Source organism: Cetorhinus maximus, chromosome 6 (assembly GCF_964194155.1).
Source record: "Cetorhinus maximus chromosome 6, sCetMax3.hap1.1, whole genome shotgun sequence".
NCBI lineage: Eukaryota > Metazoa > Chordata > Chondrichthyes > Lamniformes > Cetorhinidae > Cetorhinus > Cetorhinus maximus.
Genome location: NC_135884.1, coordinates 96,101,335 through 96,125,181, shown reverse-complemented (window position 1 = coordinate 96,125,181; position 23,847 = coordinate 96,101,335). Strand labels below are relative to the sequence as shown.

The 23,847-nt window shown below is 43.8% G+C and overlaps 2 protein-coding genes across 4 annotated transcripts in view; one reads left to right on the top strand and one right to left on the bottom strand.

Annotated features, from left to right (window-relative positions):
- ano10b (anoctamin 10b) overlaps positions 1 to 23,847 on the top strand; it is a 134,532-nt gene that overhangs the window by 24,263 nt on the left and 86,422 nt on the right. The window lies entirely within an intron of this gene.
- Positions 1 to 23,847, bottom strand: part of lcat (lecithin-cholesterol acyltransferase) — a 29,642-nt gene that overhangs the window by 3,944 nt on the left and 1,851 nt on the right. Inside the window, exons 2-5 of the mRNA XM_078544122.1 lie at positions 12,951 to 13,107; positions 10,427 to 10,542; positions 9,058 to 9,153; positions 7,889 to 8,113 (exon numbers count right to left, since the gene is read on the bottom strand). Coding sequence (XP_078400248.1) covers positions 7,889 to 8,113; positions 9,058 to 9,153; positions 10,427 to 10,542; positions 12,951 to 13,107 — 594 coding nt within the window. The remainder of the gene's footprint in view (positions 1 to 7,888; positions 8,114 to 9,057; positions 9,154 to 10,426; positions 10,543 to 12,950; positions 13,108 to 23,847) is intronic.

Below are 23,847 nucleotides of genomic sequence, written 5' to 3'. Positions count from 1 at the left end.
GCCAAAATGAACGATTTCACATTTGCCCACATTATACTCCATTTGTCAGATCTTTGCCCACTCACTTAACCTATCTATGTCACTTTATAGCCTCCTTATGTCCTCTTCACAATTTCCTTTTTTACCTACCTTTGTGTCATAAGCAAATTTAGTAGCCATTCCCTCGGTCCCTTCATCCAAGTCATTTATATAAATTGTAAAAAGTTGAGGCTACAGCACTGACCCCTGTGGCACACCACTCATCACATCCTGCCAACCAGAAGAAGACCCATTTTTGCCAACTCTCTGCTTCCTGTTAGCTAGCCAATCTTCTATCCATGCCAATATGTTATCCCTTATACCATGAGCTTTTATTTTCTGCAATAACATTTGATATGACCCCTAATCAAATGCCTTCTGGAAATCATGACCCACTATGACCCAGCATGCAATAGTGATAGGGGATTCGTTAGGGGGTCAGACAGACCTTTCTGCAGAAGTAAACATGACTCCATGATTGTATGTTGCCTCCCTGGTGCCAGGGTCAAAGATGTCATAGAGTGGCTACAGGACATCCTTCTGGGGGAGGGTGAACAGCCAGAGGTCACGGTCCACATTGGTACCAATGACATAGGTAGGAAAAGGGATGAAGTCCTGAAAGCAGATTTTAGGAATTAGGAAGGAAATTAAAAAGCAGGACCTCAGGACCAGTAATTTCAGGACTACTCCCAGTGCCACATACTATTGAGCATAGGAATAGGAGGTCTGATCGATTGAACACGTGGCTGGAGAATTCGTGTAAGAGGGACGGCATCAGATTTCTGAGGTATTGGGACTAGTTCTGGGGTAGGGATATTCAACATTTAGGAAGGACAGCAAAAAGGAAAAGGAGGTGTTGTGTTGATCATAAGGGATGGGATCAGTACATTCACAAGGGAGGATCTCAGATCAGAAGAACAAAATGTGGAATCTGTTTGAGTGGAGCTAAGAAACAGCAAGGAGCAGTAAACATTGGTAGGAGTTGTTTATAGGCCACCAAAGAGTTGGTAGTGTGGGGCATGATATTAATCAGGAGATTAGAGAAGCATGTAGCCGGGTAATACAGTAAACATGGGTGACTTCAATCTGCATATAGACTGGGTAAACCTAATGCGTACTAATGCTGTAGAGAATGAGTTTCTGGAATGTGTTTGGGATGGTTTTCTAGAGCAGTATGTTGACGAACTGACTAGAGAACAGGCTATTTTAGATCCCATATTATGTAGCGAGAAAGTGCTAATTAACAATCTTGTTGTCAAAGAACCTTCATGGATGAGTGACCATATCATGATAGAATTTTACATTATGTTTGAAAATGAGGTATTTCAATCTGAAGCCAGGGTGTTAGTTTTGAACAAAGGAAATTATGAAGGTATGAGGGGTAAATTGGCTGAGGTGGATTGGGAAAATACATTAAAAAGTATGACGGTACATAGGCAATGAATAGTCTTTGAAGAATTATTACATAGCTTAGAGCAACTATACATTCCTTAAAGGCACAAAAATCCAAAAAGAAAAGTCAGTCAACTGTGGCTAAAAAAGGAAGTTAAGGATTTGTATAAGATTAAGATAAAAGGCATATAAAGTTGCCAGAAACAGTAGTAAACCTGAGGATTGGGGACATTTTAGAATACAGCAAAGGCAGGCCAAGATACTGATAAAGAAGTGGAGAATAGAATATGAATGAAAACTAGCAACAAACTTAAAAATGGACTGTAAGAGCTTCTATAGGTACTTAAAAAGATGTTTGGCTAGATTAATGTGGGTCCATTACAGGCAGAGTCAAGAGAATTTATAATGGGACTAGGGAAGTGGCAGAGAAGCTAAATGATTACTTTGTGTCTGTCTTCATGGAGGAGGATACAAGAAATCTCCCAGAACTAGAGATCCAGGGGACTAGGGAGAATGAGGAATTGAAGGAAATTAGTATTAGTAAGAAGGTTGTATTGGAGAAATGAATGGGACTAATGGTTTATAAGTCCCTGGGAACTGATATTCTGTATCCTAGAATGTTGAAAGAGACAGCTGTGAAGATAGTGGATGCATTGGTGATCATCTTCCAAAATTCTATCGATTCTGGAATGGTTCCTGCAGATCGGAAGGAAGCAAATGACACCCCACTATTTAAGAAGGGAGGGAGAGAGAAAACAGGGAACTACAGACCTGTTAGCTTTACATCAGTAGTAGGGAAAATGCTAGGATCTATTATAAAGGATGTGATAAGTGAACACTTGGATAATAATGATCTGATTGGGCATAGTCAACATGGATTTATGAATGGGAAATCATGTTTAATGAACCTATTGGAGTTTTTTGAGGATGTTACTAACAGAATTGATAAAGGGTTGGTAGACATAGTATACTTGGATTTTCAGAAGGCTTTTCAGAAGCCTCCACAGGAGATTGGTTAGTAAAATTAAAGCACATGGGACAGGAGGTAATATATTGGCATGGATTAAGGATTGGTTAACAGACAGAAAACAGAGAGTAGGAATAAATGGGTCATTCGCGCCTTGGCAGGCTGTGACTAGCAGATCAGTACTTGGGCCCCAGCTGTTCACAATATATATTAATGATTTGGATGTGGGGATCAAACGTAATATTTCCAAGTTCGCAGATGACACAAAGCTAAGTGGGAATGTGTGTTGTGTGTAAGATGCAAAGCGGCTTGAAGGGGATTTAGACAGACTTAGTGAGTGGGCAAAAACATGGCAGATGGAATATAATGTGGAAAAATATGAGGTTATCCACTTTGGTAGGGGGAATGGATGTGCAGAGTATTCCTTAAATACTATGAAATTAGAAAGTGTAGATGTACAAAAGGGCCTGGGTGTCCTCATCAATAAGTCACTGAAAGCTAACATGCAGGTGCAGCAAGCAATTAAGAAGCTAATGGTATGTTAGCCTTTATCGCAAGAGGAGTAATGAAGTCTTGCTTCAATTGTAAATAACCTTGGTTAGACTGCACTTGGAGCACTGTGTGCAGTTTTGGTCCCCCTACCTTAGGAAGAATATTATTGCTATTGAGGGAATGCAACAAAGGTTCACTAGACTTGTTCCCGAATGGCTGGACTGACCTATGAAGAGAGATTTGGGAAACTGGGCCTGTATTCTCTAGAGTTTCGAAGAATGAAAGATGACCTCATTGAAACCTACAAAATCCTTAAAGGATAGGCAGGGTAGATGCAGGTAAGATGTTTCCCTGGCTGGGGAGTCCAGAACCAGGGGACACTATTTCAGAATAAGGGGGAAGCCACTTAGGACCGAGATGAGGAGAAATTTTTTTTACTCAGAGGGTTGTGAGTCTTTGGAATTCTCTACCCCAGAGGGCTGTGGAAGCCCAGTTATTGAGTATGCTCAAAGCAGAGATTGACAGATTTCTAAACAACAATGACATAAGGGGATATGCGGATAGTGTGGGAAAAAGGCACTGAAGTTGATGATCAGCCGTGATCATACTGAATGGCAGAACAGGCTCGATGGGCTGAATGGCCTACTCCTGCTCCTATGCACCTATGTTCCTATGACCCATTCCTAGATCCCTATTAATCACTCCTATATCTAGCCCCAACCCAACAGGCATGAACCACACCTAGATTCTCCCCTGCCCCACCACACACCATGACCCACTCCTAAATCCACCTCCTCGCCAGATGCTATGAACACCTTCCTCATTGAAAGTTCTGGAAGATGACTAACTCTCTTGCATCTGTCAATATTATACAGTTATTGGATGCTTACTGTGCATGGAGCACCTCCAGTTTGCTAATCCTCCAACTCTCTTTGGATGGTTGAAGGCTCTCTCTTGTTTTGGGACTAACCTTCAAGTGGCTGAGCTGACATCACGTACTCCTCAAATGGAAAATTACTGGTCTGAATTCAACACTTCAAATTGTGTGCAAGTACCATAAAGCAACACTTCAAAATATTTTAAATGGCACCCTTCAGAGTGACAGCCAAGTTGATAACTATTATGCTATAATTCAGTTAGTCACTTCCACAATCATCCTACAGCTATATTCCATTAACATATTAATTTCTTCTGTGCAGCACAATCATGAGTGGATCCTTTACAAACAGATTTATAATTTTCCCTTGATGGCACAGAAGTTGAACATTGCTGAAAAGAGAGACATGTTGCTGAAGCTTTTCATCTTGCACTCATCAGGACAAATGCAAGACTGCCAAATTTCAAACAATCACAACAATTTATACAACAGGAGCAAAAGGTGCTGATTGTTTGGCAAGTTGACTCTGATTGGCTGAGGCATTGTTATGGAGAAAGCTATCCTGCAGGACAATGACAATCCTGATCAGATCATTGTTCACTGTGTATTACGCAAACTCACAAATGGGCCAACGGCCGCCACTTTCAGACCTGACAAGTGCCTGATCTACCTAAAATTACCCTGGAAAGGCAAAGTATTTAAAAAATTTGAACGACAGTTTAAGGAAGTCGCTTCACCCTGCTACTATGCAGTGGCTATGCGAATGTTATTTTCCACTAACAGGATGCTGTCGTCAGTCCAAAAAGATGTTCTGCCTACTACACAATTGAGCAACATCGTATATGATTTTCAGTGCTGGTGTAACGCCAGGTATGTACGTCATACATCCCAATGCTTGGTTGATCAAATCAAACAGCATGTTCCTTTGGATATTTGTAATAAACAGAGTACAGACCGTTTTCAACCAGCCAACATGTGCAAAAACCCAAAACAAAACGTCAACTGTTAGATATGATTCCGTGATTGGGCAGCACTTGCTGAAGGGTAATAATAGCTACACTAACAACCAATTTCAGATAATCAGTTGAACTTATAATGTGCCTCATTTATGCTTGCTAGAAGTGACATACATTCAAACGCAAGGACCCATTCTTTGTAAACAAGAGGAATATGTTCAAGCTTTACACCACTTTTGAATTACCCAGAAGCTTGGAACCCAGCCTATAGTTCCCCATTGCTTTCTCCGTGACAATGCCTAGCTCAACCAGAGTCAACTTGCCAAGCAATCAGCACCTTTTGCTCCTGTTGTATAAATTGTTGTGATTGTTTGAAATTTGGCATTCTTGTGTTTGTCCTAATGAATGCAAGATGAAAAGCTTCAGCAACATGTCCCTCTTTTCAACAATGCTTATAATCTTGTTATCCAGAGTACAGGTGAAGTGTTCTTCCAGTGAGAGCAATATTAAACCATAATTTGTTTGAAACTAATACTGTTTATTAACATGATAATCCCCTTAAAAGATAAAACTCATTTCACTGAGACACTAAAGTTGAAAGCTCTTCTATTGAGTTGTTCTACTGAGTTCTTAGCTCAGGTCAGGAACAGTGAGGTGAATGCTCTGAATGTCAGAGAACAGACCAAGTTCAAAGTTGGTTAAACATATAAAGTTCTAGATTTCGACAGTCTGTGGGAGGACACCAAGAAAGTAAACACTGTTGCAAACAGTTGCTTTGAAGCTTCTGTTTTGAACAGAGATGAAAAGGCTGATCTGCAACATTAGTTGTACTCCTGGGCGCCAAATAGGAAACTTGACTCCTCCCATCCATGTTTTCCCCTCTCTCTCCCACCCTTCCATAAAAAATGAGCAGGGTCTACCTGAACATTGTTTAATACTTGCTGCATTCTGAAGAATGTTCAGTGACTAGAGCTCCACACAACTCAAAGACTGCACCACAATTTCCCTACCCAAGGGAAAGGAATAACAAAAGTTAGCAAGAGAAAGCAGAAGACTGGACGATGAGCATTTACTAGACTGGTCCTCAACACTCTCTCTCAGTACACAAATCTATTCTAACTGGTGGAGAAGGATGGGGGCAAGAGAATTAGTGAAGTGTATGTTTACAAATCCTAGTTCCCTCTACTTTGTTATTCTCTTTATTCTAACTGATTTTATAAATAAATTTGGTTTTTGAGATTAGCTTGTCAAATTTCTGGAGCTGAACGTTATGGCACACAGGTGGGTGTGCGCCCGACCTAATCAGACCTAAAATCGCACGAGAAGACATCGGGCGAGCGTCCCGACGTCATCAGGCACTCACATGATATTTTGCTCGGCGGGTATGTGTAAAAATCAGAAGTGTGCCCCCCGGTAATTAAGAGGGCAATTAAGCCCATTAACGGCGCAAGTGTCTCCAATTTTTCGTGGTCTGTCCAACTTTGCAGTTGGCAGACAGGTGAATCGGCCAGGCGGCCTTTACATTTTTCATCAAACCTCATCCAAAGGCATGATGAGATTTCCGTTGTGAAGTAAAGAAAAATACAAATCTGTGGACAGCATTTTTATTAGATATATTTTCAGGTGCCTGATTGCGATGCATAGACATTTATTTTCTGGTTTTTAAGACTTTATTTGATGATTTTCAGATCTGCAGCTCCCTGAGGCTGTCTGCCTTCAGGGAGCTTTCTTGCAGTGCTCACCCGTGCCCACGGAAACATCATCACCTGCCCTCTTCCCGCCCCCACCCTGGCATCGCTGAGCTTTTCAGCAAACGTTTCATGCTGGCTGGCCATTAATTGGCCAGCCAGTGTGAAATTGCGGTCGGGGACCGATTGTGGTCGGAGGTCTGTTCCCCAACTGCTCCCAGGTCTGCCGATTGCGCGTGTCCGGCAAGGATAAAATTCAGGCCCTGGTGTTTGTGCACACAATTCCTCCTTATCTGAAGCAATGCAGCTGCAGCCTTTGCCGTCATCAGCAACATTCTATCATACTGGAACAGTTTCATTTCAAGCCATGAAAGACACCAGGAACGAATATTCAATTTGTTGTCCAGGATGGGTGGTGGCAAGGGGGTGGCACAGGTGGTAAAACTAGCATAAACCTGGTGCACATTATAGAATCTGTCCAATGTCATTGATGTCAAAGAAAATGAGGATCAGGCAGTTTTCATAACCGCAAAGTGATGATCTTATGATCTGCAAAGCCAGTTTAACATTTGGGTGGCAAGTTGAAAGTCTACCCTAACATTAGTCATTATCACATTGCTTTTTGTGGGAGTTTGCTGTGTACAAATTGGCTACTGTATTTCCTACATTGCAATAGTGACTACACTTCAAAAGTACATCATTGGCTGTAAAGCTACAAGAGCAGTTCAGAGGCTGGGACTTGTGCAGAGACTAACTCACCTCCTGACTCCCTAAAGCCTGTCCACCAACTGTAAGGCACAAGTCAGGAGTGTGACGGAATATTCTCTGCTTGTCTGAAGCAAGAAGCTCAACAACAGGACAAAGCAATTCGCTTGATTTGCAGCCCATCTACCATCTTAAACATTCACTCCTTCCACCACCGATGCACAGTGGCAGCAGTGGGTACCATCTACAAGATGCACTGCAGCAACTTACCAAGGCTCTTTTGACAGCACCTTCCAAATTCATGACCTCTACCACCTCGAAGGACAAGTGCAGCAGATGCATGGGAACATCACTGCCTGCAAGCTCCCCTCCAAGTCACACACCATCCTGACAATCCTTAACTGTTGCTGGGTTAAAATCTTGGAACTCCTCTCCTAACAGCACTGTGGCTGTACCTACAGCACATGGACTGCAGCAGTTAAAGAAGGCAGCTCACCACCAGCTTCTCAAGGCAATTAGGGATGGGCAACAAATGCTAGCCTTGTCAGCAACACCCACATCCCATGAACAAATTTTAAAAAAGCACTTTGGGACATCCTATGATTGTGAAAAATGTGATCTAAATGCAAGTCTTTCTTTTAAAAACAGCATTGAATTTTCAGAATTTTACCATATTTTCCAACTGCATGATAACAGAGAATAAGTTGTCACCTTTTATAACTTCATTTTCAGCTCCAGAAGTTACATGGGACAATAATAGGAGAATAAATATACATACATAAATGATTGGTACCTGAAGCAAGCACAGCAAGAGATTTAACTGTTCCTCCCCATGGAGCTCCGAGTGATATGAATCCATGAATAAATTTGTCTTTCCATTCCTGGGGCTGCTGTTTTAGGAAGTACAGGATGTACAGATTCCCCATGCTGTGGCCCAGCAGGTAGACAGGCTTGCTGTACGCCCTGTGCATTTCCTCAATTAGTTTCTTCAATTTGTCAAAATATTCTTCTTGCTCATCTGTCAAACAGAAAGGAGCCAAGTGTTACAATCACCAACAGCATTGCAGACGAGTGCTACAGTGTACTGTGTAAGGGCATGAAAAAGATGGGGGTTACGTCTATGGCTCTTTACCCTCTGAGTTCCCACTCACAGCCATATTGCTATGCACAGACTAGGGGTTATATTAATTCCGTCACTAATGTGAGTAAATTAGACTGTAAACCAGTTTCCCTTTTTGCACTTGGGTTGACTTTTGCTTTTTAGTAAAGTTAATTGACAGAAACAGAATCATCTTTTGGGTGCTTCCCCAGAGAAAAGGTCACTCAGTTTCATTCTGACACAATCCTCATAGCAATGCTATTGGTGGAGGCTTGCAAATAGGAGACTGTTTTGATAGTGATGGGAGGTTTGTGGCGGGGAGATCACAGAGGATGGGAAAATAAAAATTATTACAGAAGGTTTACATCAGCATTTTTTAAAATTCAAACCTGGTAGGAGAAAGGAAGCAAGTTGTTGATTACTTTTGATAATACAAGGGGAAACTGTTTCCATTGACGGGAGAGTTGGTAGCCAGAGGACACAGTTTAAAATAGTTGGCAAAAGAACCGGAGGTGAAAGGAGAAGAACATTTTTTAACACTGTTATCATCTGGGATACACTGCCTGAAAGACTGGTGGAAGCAGATCCAATAGTAGTTTAAAAAAGGGAATTGGATAAATATTTGGAACAGGAAAGTATTGCATGGTTTTGGGCAAAGTGTGGGATGTGGGACTAATTGGATGGCTGATTCAAAGAGTTAGCACAAGCACAATTGGTTGAATGGCCTCATTCTGTGTTGTCAGATTACGTGCTGAGCTGCCACAGAAGTCTATGTTCAGAATTCAGTGTGAATATTTTTCATCTGGTTAGCATTTTTGTCAGAACAGTAATGGCTTGATGAGGTGTCCATTATCTGTACTCACATGCTGCCACTCTCCAGTCATAAGGGGCTGCTCGCACAGTCTCATCACGAACAGAGCCTGCGTTAACCAAGAACTGCACCAACGTGTGCAAATATCCTGTCAAAACAAAATAGCAGTTCCTACACACAGTAAATTGTTCAACATGGCTGCAAAATACCTGGTTACTAAAGGGTTTGAAGCTGGACCTGTCCCACTGGGCCATAAAATTGGCATTGTGGGTTACACTTGAAGCAATTGAGGCTGGGCCAATTGAAAATTTCAAACCCAAGATTGATAGATTTTTGTTAGGTAGGGGTATTAAGCGGTGGAGAACCAAATAGGGAAATGAAGTCGGGATACAGATCAGCCATGATCTAATTGAATAGCAGAACAAGCTTGAGGGGCTGAATGGCCTATTGTTGTTCCTATGTTCTGAAGAGATCAGTATACAACGGGGACATGATCAGTGGGGAGTTTGCTAAGGGACATATACATATACTGTGCTTGCATCATATACATTATGGTGAGGAGATCAGAATACTTAGCTGCAGTCTTATCTATTACAATGAGGATGAGTATAGAATACCAAATGTTCGAGAGGTGGAGAAGAGCTGACCAATGAAGAAGAATGTTGGTCACATGAGTAAATACTGACCCTGTGAAAGAAGCAGAAATATGACTCTGAAGTTTTCCTTTATTCATTCATGGGATGTGGGCGTCACTGGCTAGGCCAGCATTTATTGTCCATCCCTAATTGCCCTTGTTCAGAGGGCATTTAAGGGTCAACCAGATTATTGTGGGTCTGGAGTCACATGTAGGCCAGGCAAGGTAAGGACAGCAGATTTCCTCCCCGAAAGGACATTTGTGAACTAGATGGGTTTTTGCGATAGGTGACAATGGTTTCATGGTCATCATTAGACTTTTAATTCCAGATTTTTTATTGAATTCAGATTCCACCATCTGCCATGGTGGGATTCTGCACAGCATTATCCCAGGTCTCTGGATTACCAGTCCAGTGACAATACCGCTACACCACTGCCTTGCCTGAGTGAGATGAGGAATAGAAAAATCAGATTTAAACAAAGAATCAAGAATTAACAAGTGCACACGAGTTATCGTCCTCATCACATAACTGTTGGTGGGAGCCTGCTGTATGCAAAATGGCTACCGGGTTTCCTGCATTACAACAATGTCTACATTTTAATAAATGCTTCATTGGCTGTAAAGTGCTTTGGGATATCCTGAGCTTGTGGAAGGCACTATGTAAATCCAAGGCTTGCCTTTTGTACAGTGTATCTGTTATTCTGCTACACACTGTATAACTCTAAACTTGTAGAATTCATGGCACACTAGTCACTGGAGGAAGGTTTGTTAGCTTTCCCAAACAAACCTGTTAGCTTTAATGGATCCAGATATTCCACGGAGTAGGTCTTCCCAAAGCCAGGAACTCGGGTCACCACCCCAGGTGAATTGGAACTTCTCTTTGTTGTTCGGTTGTAAACAAGTCTAAGAAAGATTCAATTGTGTCAAATGCTAATAAAAAAAACGTTGACAGAAGTGACCTTTCTGATCCTTCATGTGCATTGGGTACAGTGTGCTAGATTTTCAAGTTGCCAGCTGGCAGTAAAACTGGCATTGACGGGAATAAAAACCCAGCAGTTTCTATAATGGCCGCCCAATCCATAACACCAGCTCTAACCCTGTGCAGTAAGTTGAAAAGACACTTCTCAGTACCCAGCGCTTTCACAGTTCTGTTTTCACCTCCTCTATTTTTGTTTAGTCCTGATTAACATGAGGGAATTTGCATGGGAGTTTCATTCCTATTCTGGTGAATTCCACTCTCAGCTTTGCAGCTGTCGGGACAAGCCAGGTAGAACTTAAGTGGTTACCTGTTAGGAGGAAGAGAAAGGTTTCTAGCCCACACCATTATCAGTAAAACATTGGCATAACTAAGAAAGCCATTCACTCTGCTGAGGGAGCTGAAAAGACGAAAGAGACTTTGGGGAACTGGGAAACACCACCAAGAAAATAATAATGAAAATAAAGCGTCAAGCCTTTTCATTAAGGCTGAACTTTGACCTTTATATAGCATTCATATCCTATTTTGATATCTACAGAGAAAACCTGTAAAAAATTATAATTTGAATGTAAATAGAAGAAGGCTATTTTTTTTTACAGCTGTCTTGTACATCTGTGTACAGTATTGGTCTCCTTATTTAAGAAAAGATGTAAATGCATTAGAAGCAGCTCAGGGAAGGTTTACTAGATTAATCCTGGAATGAGCTGGTCATTTTATGAGGAAAGACTGGACAGGTTAGGCTTGTATCCACTGGAGTTTAGAAGAGTAAGAGGTGACCTGATTGAAACATATAAGATCCTGAGGGGTCTTGACAGGGTGGATGTGGAAAAGATGTTTCCTCTTGTGGGAGAATCTAGAACTGGGGTCATAGTTTCAAAATAGAGGATCACCCATTTAAGATAGAGATGAGGAGAAATCTTTTCTCTCAGAGGGTTGTCAGACTTTGCAATTCTCTTCCTCAAAAGGCGGTTGAGGCAGAATCCTTGAATGCCTTTAAGGCAGAGGTAGATATATTCTTGATAAGCAAGGGTATGAAAAGTTTTCAGGGGTAGATTGGAATATGAGGTTCAGATCAGATCAGCCATGATCTCATCGAATGGCGGAGCAGGCTTGAGGGGTCAAATGGCCTACTCCTGCTCCTAATTCATATGTTTGTATGTATGCTCGTATGATAATTTAAGGCTCCCCCAAGCCGGCATATTTGCAGCCGGGGGTGGGGTCGGCAGGGACTACGGCATGAAAAATAGGATGGGTGGCCAGCCCATTGCCTTCCAGTCCACTCCAGAGTTGTCCCCCTTAATACGGTGGGTGGGTAAGGCTTCAGCCGGCTTACCCGCCCTTAAGTCTATTACTGTTTCCGCCCCCGCTACAATAATACATGTGGCTACGAAGGAGGACAGTCATTACTTCACCATCTCAGGTGAAAAGGCAGGAACGAAGGGACACTACCTCCTTTAGGAGGGTGCCCTGTGCCCATCAGGGGCAGCCCCTCGAGCTGGTATCCTGCCCCTTTGGGCATCTTTCTCTAGTCTTCAGAACCCAACCTCCCCATGCTCTCCTCCCCTCTTACCACCTTTCCCCCCAAGCCCTAGGGGCCCCGATCCCTCTCCAACCAAAAATCCCAGACTCAGCTATGTCCGGTATCTATTCTTCCTTCTCAGGACTGCTTGTAGTCCCAGGAGCGGCCATAACTGAGTCCTGGCATTGATGAGACTATGCAGCTGCTGGCCAATTAGCTTGGTTGGCAGCTTTCAAATGCAGGACTCCCTGTCCTTGAGGTTCCACAATTACCCCGTTATGGCCAGCCCCAGCATATTATCATTGCGCAGCAGCCTTTTTAAAACTCAGTTCGCTCAGGACTGTCTTTGGGGGGGCGAGCAATACACATCTCCCCCTCCCCCACTCCCCGTAAAATTCAGCCTGACTTCTCAGTGGTTGAGAGATGGTCACTGAATCAAATGGAATACATGGAACATTGGTAACATTGGTGGCAATGGAGCCTGAGTTAAATGGCAAGGATTTCCTGGAGATTCCTCCATTGGCCACCATAATGTTGTCTTAAGATTGGCGGAAAACTTGTTTACTTATCTATCTCAAGTTCCTGCCAAAGCTACACCAGCAAATGGACTCCAGAATGACCCCAGCCAATAATGTAGGAGCTGCCATTCGAAGAATCTCTGATGCCCCTATGTCCCTGAAACTCATTCTGAAATCTGTGCTCAGGAAAATCCCCAATTCGGAAAGTTTACAATCAACTTCTGAGGTAAAAGGTCATACAATGAAGAGACAGATTAATAAGGCCCAGGCTGGCAACATCATAGCAAGATTGCACTACCTGATATTGTCTATCCAGCAGTCAATTCCAATGGGCAGGAACATATTCAGATTGAGCCACAATGTGAAGTATTGACTGCTCCTCCTCATGCACAGCCAGTGGACTACAGCGGGTTTGTTCAGCTTTGCTTCCAGACGATTTCCAATATGACCAGGCACTTTCAGAACAGAAAAAACACAGAATTATTGTGAGTCATTTACCTAAAAATACCATTTGGTAGATTTTCAATTCGATGCCCTGGTGTAAACTGGCATTGCCCATTTATAGGAACCTTTTTTTCATTTCCTTTAACATCGATGAAGTCAGGAGCATGATAGAATACCCTCCACTTGCCTGGATGAGTGCAGTTCCAACAATACTCAAGAAGCTCGACATCATCCAGGACAAAGCAGCCCGCTGGATCGACATTCCATCCACCATCTTAAACATTCACTCCCTCCACCTCCGGCAGACAGTAGCTGAAGTGTGTACCACCTACAAGGTGCTCTGCAGCAACACACCATTGATAGCACCTTCCAAACCTCTAACACCTCAAAAGCTCTCCTCTAATCACACACCATCCTGACTTGGAAATATATCGCTGTTCCTTCACTGTGGCTGGGTCAAAATCCTGAACTTTCTTCCTAACTGCACTGTCGATGTACCTACACAAGATGGGCTGCAGTGGTTCAAGAAGGTGACTCCCCATCCCCTTCTCAAGGGCAATTAGGGATTGACAACAAATAATAGCCTTGCCAGTGACACTCACATCCTATGAAAGAAGAAAGGAAATTGAACTTCGGGTGGTTTCTGTGATGCAGCGACCAATCTCTCACACCATTTTATATTTGGGAAGCAAGTTGATAACCTAAAATAAAAATAGAAAATACACAAACTATTCAGCAGGAGAGGTGGCATCCATGGAGGGTGAAAGAGAGTTAATGGTTCAGGTTGATGATCTTTTGTCAGAACTGGCCATAACTGTACTTTTGGGATCGAGGAAACACTACACCTCCTTGTATAAGAATATCAGGTATGTGTCCAACCTGTAGTGACCATGTATCATAACGCTAGGCTGTGTTACAATTATTTAATGTGTGAAGGTCTATTAAGTTGTAAGTTGCTGATTATTTGTCCTGCAGGAGTGTACACATGCATGGTAAACAATGAAAGAACTATAAGCTTGGCATTGGCCAGTGTTGACTGAAAGGCAACAAATTGTTGCAGGCTTACTTGTATCATCTATCTGGAAATGTTGGGCAGCCTTTTCTTGCCAGTATCCGTAAGATCTGGCAATTTCTTCAGTACCTAAATAGATGCATTTAAACTAATTCAGCAGGGAGAGAGAAACCAAAGAATAGCAGCGAGGAGCAGAAATGAGGTCAGAGGTCAGAGAGCTATAAACATAATATTAGAAATAATTCAAAGATTGCAGGGATCAAATTGAAGAAAATAGCAAAAGTTACAACGGAGATAATAAATTGCGTAACTAATAATGTTGATGAGCAGCAGGCTTAAATTTGTCACATGGGATGAGATAGTTGCAATAACAAAGATATGGCTCAAACAAGGCCAGAAACAGATTAATATTTCTAGTTGCTAAGCATTCAGGAATGACAGAGAAAGCAATAAAAGGAATGGATGTGACAGTATTGATTAAGGATAATGTTAACAGTTCTAAACAGAATTTAGGACTGAGTCTATTTGGCTTGAATTTTTTTTTAATAGATTTCCAAACATTGAGGAGGAGGCAGATGAGAAAACTTAGGGCAAATTTCAATGGCATGTAACAAAAAATGGAATAGTAATAATAGGATCCACGGGAAAAACAAGATGCTGAGGGTAAGGAAGGAGAGGAAGTTCTGATATGCATACAGGAGAACTTTCTTGATTAAACTGTCTCCAGTCTAACAAGGTAGGAAATAATGTTGGTTCTGCTTCTGGGAAATAAAGTAATGTAAGTGGAGTGTGTTACAGAAGGGGATCATCTAGCTAACAGTGATCATAATATAATTTGGTTTAGAGCAAATATAGAAAGAAATCAGAAAATATTTAAGGTAAATTTCTTATCTGGGGAAGAGCTAATTTCAATGATTTAAGGGAACCAGTACAGGTAGATTGGAAAAGGTAATTGCAGGATAAAACAGTAACAGAGCAATGCGGGACCTTCAGGAAAGAGATGGTTTAGGTACAGACTAGACATACTCCTATGAAGGAACAAATAGAGCATCCAAAGCTAATACCCCCCAGATAACAAAGGAAATAAATGTTGAAATAAAACAGACAAAGGAGGCTGAACACAGGGTGTCGGGAGTAAGTTTCAGTTAATGCCCAGGAAGATGATGGCATGGGACTCGAAGAGAAATCTTCATATAGGCAGAGGACATTGCCAAAGTAATATACTTTGCTTTTCTGTATTTCCTGGTATCAGCATCCTGGGGGTCACCATTGACCAGAAACTGAACTGGACCACCCATATAAATACTGTGGCTACAAAAGCAGCTCAGAGGCTGGGAATTCTGCAGTGAGTAACCCACCTCCTGACTCCCCAAAGGTTGTCCACAATTTTCAAGGCACAATTCAGGAGTGTGATGGAATACTCTCCACTTGCCTGGATGAGTGCAGCTCCAACAACACTCAAGAAACTCAACACCATCCAAGACAAAGCAGCACATATAATCAGCACACCATCAACTACCTTAAACTTTCACTCCCTCCACCACTTGCACACTGTTGCAGCAGTGTGTACCATCTACAAGATACACTGCAGCAACTTACCATGCTGCCTGTGTTGGCACCTTTTACACCTGCAAGCTCTACCACCTAGAAGGACAATGGCAGCAGATGCATGGGAACAAGACCACTAGCAAGTTCCCCTCCAAGCCACACAACATCCTGACTTGGAACTATATCACCATTCCTTCACTGTCACTGGGTCAAAATCATGGAACTCCCCCCGCTAACAGCATGGTGGACTGTAGAGATTCTAGAAGGCAGCTCACCAGCACATTCTCAAATACAGTTAGGGATGGAAATAAATGCTGGCCTAGCCAGAGACACCCACATACCATGAAAAGAATTTTTAAAAAATCTGCCTTCACAAAAGCAGTGGATGATGTGAAGGTCACACTAAAAGAGCAGAGGAAAGTTATACTATGTACAGGATAGTAATAGATAGAGAAGTATGAGGTCCGTTGGTGCAGTGGTAATGTCCCTACCGCTGGGCCAGAAACTCCAGGTACAAGTCCTACTTAAGGACTTGATGGTCATGGAATGCCTGTGCATAACTTGGACAAACAGGGTGGTTATCATCCCATAAACCCTTCACCTGATGGCAGGTGATAAGAGTGGGGAGTTTCCTGGTCAGCCATGCAGCAGACAGCAATGGCAAACCACTGCAGTACTTTGCCAAGCATAATCATGGACCAATCCAATGGAAGTCCATGGTCACCAATGCCCTCTTTGGGCATGGTACCTAAAGGAAGAAATAAATAGAGAGAGGTAGAGGTAAAGATGAAAAGGAAGAAGTGCGCGTACGACAGATGTCATGTAGAAAATACAATGGAGAATCAGGCTGACTATAGAAGGACCACAGGGGAAATGAAGAAACTAATAAGAAAAGCAAGGAGAGAGCATGAAAAGAGGCTGGCAGCAAACATAAAAGGGAATCCCAAGTTCTTATATAAGCATGTAAATAATAAAAGGGTGGTAAAAGAAAAAGTAGGGACAAAAAAGGGGACTTGTATGTGGAGGCTGGAAAAATAGTGGAGGTGTTGAAGGAGTACTTTGTCTTTACAAAGGAAGAACTTGCTATGCAGGTGGCATTGAGAGAGGAGGTAACTAGTACACTAGAAGATCTTACAATTGAGGGGAAGTGAGAGTTGAAATTGCAGAGGCACTAGTCAACCAGTCTTCATTAGACACAGGGGAGGTGCCAGAGGACTGGAGAACTGCAAATGTTACACCCTTGTTCAAAAAGGGGTGCAAGGATAAAACTGGCAACTATAGGCCAGTCAGTTTAACCTCAGTGGGAGGGAAACCTCTGGAAGTTGTAGTATGGGGAAAAATCAACAATCACTTAGACAAGTGCAGGATAATTAAGGAAAGCCAGCATGGATTCATTAGGGGAAAATCATGTTTAATTAACTTGCTGGCGTTTTTTGAGGAGGTAACAGAGAAGGAAGTGCTGTTGATGTGGTGTATATGGATTTTCGAAAGGTATTCTGAGTCTTGGAATAAAGGGAAAGTAGGCACTTGGACAAGAAATTGGTTTTTTTTAGATTGGAGGAAGGTTTGTAGTGGAGTTCCTTGGGTCAGTGTTAGGACCCTTGTTCCTCCTGATATATATTAATGACCTAGACTATGGTGTGCAGGGCAGGATTTCAAAATTTGCAGATGATACGAAGAGTGGAAATGTTGTAAACTGTTATGGGGATAGTCTTGAACTTCAAAAGGACATAGACATGTTGGTGGATTGGGCAAACAAGTGGCAGATGAAGTTCAATGCAGAGAAGTGTGAGGTGATTCATTTTGGCAGGGAAGTTATGGTGAGACAGTATAAAAAAAAAAGCCTCCAAAGGACATGCAGGAACAGGGGGACTTCGGTGTATACATATATAGCTCATTGTAGATGGCAGGGCATGTTGAGAGAGAAGTTAGTAAAGCATATAGTAGCTTAGGCTTTATTAATAGGACCATTGAGTACAAAAGTAAGGAGGTCATGTTGAACTTGTATAAGACAATAGTTAGGCCTCATCTGGAGTACTGTGTCCAGTTGTGGGCACCATACTTGAGGAAGGATGTGAAGGCATTGGAGAGAATACAGAGGAGATTCATGAGAATGATTCCTGAGATGAAGAACTGTAGCTATGAGGATAGATTGGAGAGGTTGGAACTGTTTTCCCTGGAGAAAAGAAGGCTGAGAGGAGACTTGATAGAGGTATTCAAGATTGTGAGGGTAGTGGACAGGGTAAATAGTGATAAGCTGTTCCCACTCAAGAGAACATCAAGAACTAGAGGGCAAAGATTCAAAATAATTGGCAAAAGGAGTAAATGTGATGTGAAGAAAAATGTTTTCACCCAGAGAGTTGCTGGAGTCTGGAACAAACTTCCTGAAAGGGTGGTGGAGGTAGGCCCAATCGAGGTATTCAAAAGGGAATTGGATTGCTACCTGAGAAGGGAGAATGTGCAAGGCTACGGGGATAAGGCAGGGGAGTGGGACCAGGTGGAATGCTCTTTCAGAGAGCCAGTGCAGACTTGATGGGCCAAATGGCCTCCTTCTGCACCGCCAAGACACTTTGAATCTGTGATACATACTAAAAAGATTAGCATTACTGAAAGTTGGTAAGTCACTTGGTCCAGATGGAATGCATCCTCAGTTACTGAAAGAAAAGAAGGTCGGAGTTGCAGAGGCATTGGTCACAATCTTTCAATCCCCATCGAGTACAGAAGAAATGCAGGAGGACTGAAGGGTTGCAATAAATATGCCATTATCCAAGAAAGGAAATAGATAAACCTGGAAATTATAGGCCAGTTGGTCTAACGTTGATGTTGGGGAAATTATTGAACCTATTATCAGGAACGAAATAAACTTTCCTTTGGAAAGGCATGAGCTTATCAAGGAGAGTCAATATATACTTGTTAAAGGTAATTTGTGATTGACTAACTTAGTTGAATTCTTTGATGAGGTAACAGAGAAGGTTGATCAAGGTTGTGTACTAGATATGGACTTTCAGAATGTATTTGACAAAGTACTATGCAGGAGGCTTAGTAAGAAGATGGAAGCCTATGGAATTAAGAGGAAAGTGGCAGTACAGATACAAAATTGGTTCAGTGACAGGAAATAAAGTATGATGATGGATGGATGTTTTTCAAATTGGGAACAGCCACGTATGTTTTGAATCCAATACTTTTTGCCATTTTTATAGATGGTGTAGACTGGAATGTGGGAGCAGCATTTTAAAGTTAACAGATGATTTGAAACTTGGCAAAATACTGTAGTAGATCATGATGAGTATGGATATAAGTTTCAGGACTACAGGGACAGGATGGTGAAAGGAGCAGGAGTGTGGCAGATGGAGTTCAGTGCAGACGAGTGTGAAGTGATGAACTTTGGGAAGACTAATACTCAAAGACAGTATACCATAATTGGCCTGGATTTTGAGAAGTGTAGATTTCTTTTTAAAGTCCTTTCATGGGACGTGGGCCTTGCTGGCTGGACCAGCATATATTGCCGATCCAAATTGCCCTTGAGAAGGTGGTGGTGAGCTGCCTTCTTAAACCGCTGCAGTCCATGTGGTGTAGGTACACCCACAGTGCTGTTAGGAAGGGAGTTCCAGGATTTTGACCCAGCAACAGTGAAGGCATGGTGATATATTTCCAAGTCAGGATGGTGAGTGACTTGGAGGAGGACTTCCAGGTGGTGGTGCTCCCATGTATCTACTGCCCTTGTCCTTCTAGATGGTAACGGTTGAGGGTTTGGAAGGTGCTGTCTAAGGAGGCTTGGTGAGTTGATGTAGTGCATCTTGTAGATGGTACACGCTGCTGTTACTGTGCGTCGTTGGTGGAGGGAGTGAATATTTGTGGATGTGGTGCCAATCAAGTGGGCTGTTTTTCCCTGGATGGTGCCAAGCTTCATGAGTGTTATTGGAGTTGCGCTCATCCAGGCAAGTGGAGAGTATTCCATCACACTCCTGACTTGTGCCTTGTAGATGGTGGACAAGCTTTGGGGAGTCAGGAGGTGAGTTACTCGCCGCAGGATTCCTAGCCTCTGACCTGCTATTCTAGCCACAAATTTATATAGATAGTCCAGTTCAGTTTCTGGTCAATGGTAACACCCAGGGTGTTGATAGTGGGGGATTCAGCAATGGTAATGCCATTGAATGTCAAGCGATGATGGTTAGATTCTCTCTTGTTGGACATGGTCATTGCTGGCACTTGTGTAGTGTGAATGTTACTTGCCACTTGTCAGTCCAGGTCTTGCTGCATTTGGACATGGACTGCTTCAGTGTTTGAGGATTCACGAATGGTGCTGAACATTGTGCAATCATCAGCGAGGATCCCTGCTTCTGACCTTATGACATAAGGAAGGTCATTGATGGAGCAGTTGAAGATGGTTGGGCTGAGGACACTACCCTGAGGAACTCCTGTAGTCCTGGAACTGAGATGATTGACCTCCTACAACCACAACCATCTTCCTTTGTGCTAGATAGGTTTTACGTCGTTGTGAAACCAGCTTGCGATCGTCCGGTCCATGTCATAAGTGGACCGCAGTTTCTGCTTGGGCATGGCGAGAACATCATTTTAATACATTTGCATCTCATTCGATGCCCTACTGGAATCAGTTCCCAATCAGGCCACGTCGGTGTGAAATTAGAATGATGTGTTTCACAACAGGATATTAGCTACGTGCACCTGGCAACTTGCGCTTCGCTTGTCACTTCGAGGTTAGTTCACCTACCTTACATCGCACAGCACTCACAGGAATCATGCCAGGCTTCACAAGCAGCACCACACCGTTTTCAGTGGGGCGTCAGGGGCAAGTCTTTACCTACCAGACCAGTAGTAAGGCAGGGGTGGCAGGGGTGGCTTTTAAGGGTTAAGGCTGCACAGGGGAAGTGGGGGAATCTGGCCTGAGGAATGGGGAGGGGCTGCAGGGTTAGAGCTGCACTAGGGAAGGGGGGAAACGGGCCTCTGACAGGAGAAGTGGCTGGAGGGTTAGGCCTGTACTGGGGGTTACAATTGGTGAAGGTTGCACTCAGACACATGACTTGGGGAAGGTCAATTGGGGGTATATGTTGAATATTGTAAGTGACCTCAAGATGGGGATGGGTGAGGTCCACTCGGGCTGTAGGTACATCCACTTCAAAATGTCCAGGGGCTAATAAATGGACATGCAGCAGAGGCACAATGGGATCAATAAGTACAGGACATGGATGGGGAGGTCTGTGAGGGAGGGAAACCTGAACATGAAACTCCTCTGGGATGCTGGGAGGGGTTTCCATACTCACAAAGGGAGGGTCCAAGCTGGTCTAGCAGCGCGAGTTCTGCACCATCATCTCCCAACCTGCAGCATTGGTGCAGAGCAAAATGAAAATGAGAAGAAGCTATGCTGGTGAGGCCTCTGTGGACAGCTTGGAGGGCAGGTGCATTCACTGGGTGGGCTGGGGGGTGCTGATTCCATTGGCGCGCAACTGAACTGTGCATTCCTTAATGAGGAGAGAGTCACAGCTGAGACATATTAGAAACATTTCAATGACAGTGCAGGGAATCAGGCAAGTGAAGCAATGATGCCCATTCATATGAGACTAATCCTGCAAAGTGGCACTAATTGATCTTGTTTTCACCCCTTGTTTGCAGCATGGAAATTCTCCAGAGTGATAATGAACTCCATAACAATTGGGCAAACGGACAAGCTCCAGAAGCCAGTTAGAAAGTTGGCACTGGATGGTTCACAGAAGAGAAGCCTCAGGCCTCCCCTCAAATAATCTCATTCCCTGAATGAACATTACCCTCATGTTTATTCCCAAGAGTGTTGTATTAGAGTGCAGTGAATGGAGCCCCCAGCATCAAGGCTAAAAGCAGCACATCCAAGCGCCTGACAAAAGCAATGTCATAGCAGTCGGTCATGTTGGGGAGGACCATGATATGGACCCCGCACTGGTCTTCATTTCAGGGTGAGTACTCTCGACACGGGAACAAAGCTCTTGAACCCACATTCACTGACGAGTCATTGACAGAAAAAGGATCCTTGGAGACTAATGTTGACACATGTTTCTTTCTCATTGATACTGCAGAGAGACCATCAGGAAGATGGAGGCTGGATTTATTGCTGTCTGCATTATCGCTTACAGGCAGGAGATAAGAAGGAGAAGATTTCAGTGGAGGTGCCTTTGGATCGCCAAAGAGAAGAGCAATACCATCAAGACCAAGGGCCAACAGGGTCTCTTCCGGATGCAGGGGATGAGGCTCACAGAAACATTGTGCGTAAGTGGCTCTCAAGACCCAGGGTGTACAGAACTTGCATCTTTATCTGCAGATGAGCGAGAGCCAGTGTCACTGATGGCCCTACATGTCAAGGGATCTGGTGACTCACATTTGCCACATCCTCTATGAATTGGTGCCACAGGGACTGGAAGGGCATCCATTGCTAGTGGTTGTGGAAGTAACGGCTGCTCTGAACTTCTACGTGAGTGGCTCCTCCCAGGGCTCAACTGGGGACCTCTGTGGGATCACTCAAGTGTCCATGTACCAATGCATTCATGAAGTCACCAACGCCCTTTTTGCCAAGGCTCACAATTACGTCAACTTCGACAGAGACCAAGCAAGCCAGGATGCCTGAGCACTGGGCTTTGCTGAGATTTCCTGTTTCCCATAGGTTCTGGAAACCATCAACTGCGCTCATGTGGCTATAAAAGCTCCCTGGCAACAGGCACTACAATACATAAACCAGAAAGGATTCTGCTCACTCAATGTACAGCTGGCCTGCGACCACAAGCAGGTTTGTGCCACATACCCAGGAATTGTCCACAACTCATACATCTTGAGTATATCACAGATCCCAGACACCTTCAAGGGCCTAAGCAGGATCCAGGGCTGGCTCCTGGGTGACAAAGGGTACCCGCAACGGACGTGGCTGATGACACCCATGCGGCAGTCTCAGACTCCTGCAGAGCGAAGGTACAATGAGGCTCATGGCGCTAGTTGAGCATTGGTGGAGCACAGCTTAGGGATCCTAAAGATGTGATTAGGATGCCTGGACAGATCTGGCACAGCACACCAGTACAGTCCCTAGGGGGCCTCGCAGAGCATCTTGGTTTGCTGCTCGCTGCACAACCTGACGCTGCAGAGCGGGGAGGACTTGCCAGATGACAAGATGGAGGAGCTGCATATCTCCTGTAACGAGGAGGACCTCATAAGGGATTCAGAGCGATGAGTTCGAGGAAGATGAGGCTGCGGGGGAAGATGCCATTGCACGGGCCAGAAGAGACAGGCGTATGCATGAGTCCCTGATAGCCACCAGGTTCCATCAGGAATCCTTTGATGAGAGGCCCATGATAGCAACATGTGCAATAAGTGGGGGGTGGGTCCATGGTATCAACCTGATTGACAGCAGCACAGCTCATCATAAAAAGGAGACATACGCAAGAGGAGATGTGAAATGGGTATGATTCTATTTACATTTGTTTATATTATGTACATGCTATGAAAGTCTGTGCCACCGTTGTGCTCCTAGGTCTTTGTAACTTTCCTAACCCTGCCGCTACATTTTGGTACTTGCCCGACATCCACAGCAGAGGTGGATTCAGCCTGCTGACTGCTGCACTCTGTTGTCTGTGATGACTTTAGCGGGCATTCTCTGGAGGGCTGAGACTTAGAGGGCCCCGGCCTGCTTTGGGTGTCCTGCTGTGGGGCAGGTGCACCTTCCTCGGCCTGTGGAGCTGGAGATGCTGGGCTCACAGGAAGACAGGATTTGGATCAGCCAGAGAGTCCAGGAGTCATCTGGGTGGGTGGCCCTAGGATGTTGAGCTGCTGGTCTTCCTCCCTGTGGGTGCCTGAGGGCCCCTGGCTGACTCCTTGAGGATAAGAGGCAGCTGGAGTGAGATTTAGTTGCCCCAAACCGCTCTCGCTTAGCCACTGATGGATGCCACCAAGGGCTACAGCAATGGAGTGCAGGACTGATGTCCTGGACCAAGGTCTCCATGGTGGCCATCATCCTGCCAGTGTTGACCTCAATGCGTTGGCCTGCTGGCGCTATCACCTCAGACTGAATGAGGATGAACTCCTCCATCATACATTGCAATCTGAGGAATGCAGCTGACACCCCTTCCCGATGTTCCTGTGAATATCGCTGCAGCTCCAGCAACTGATTTAGAACTGAATCCTGAGGCTCAGCATCAGATTCGGACTCAGCAGAATC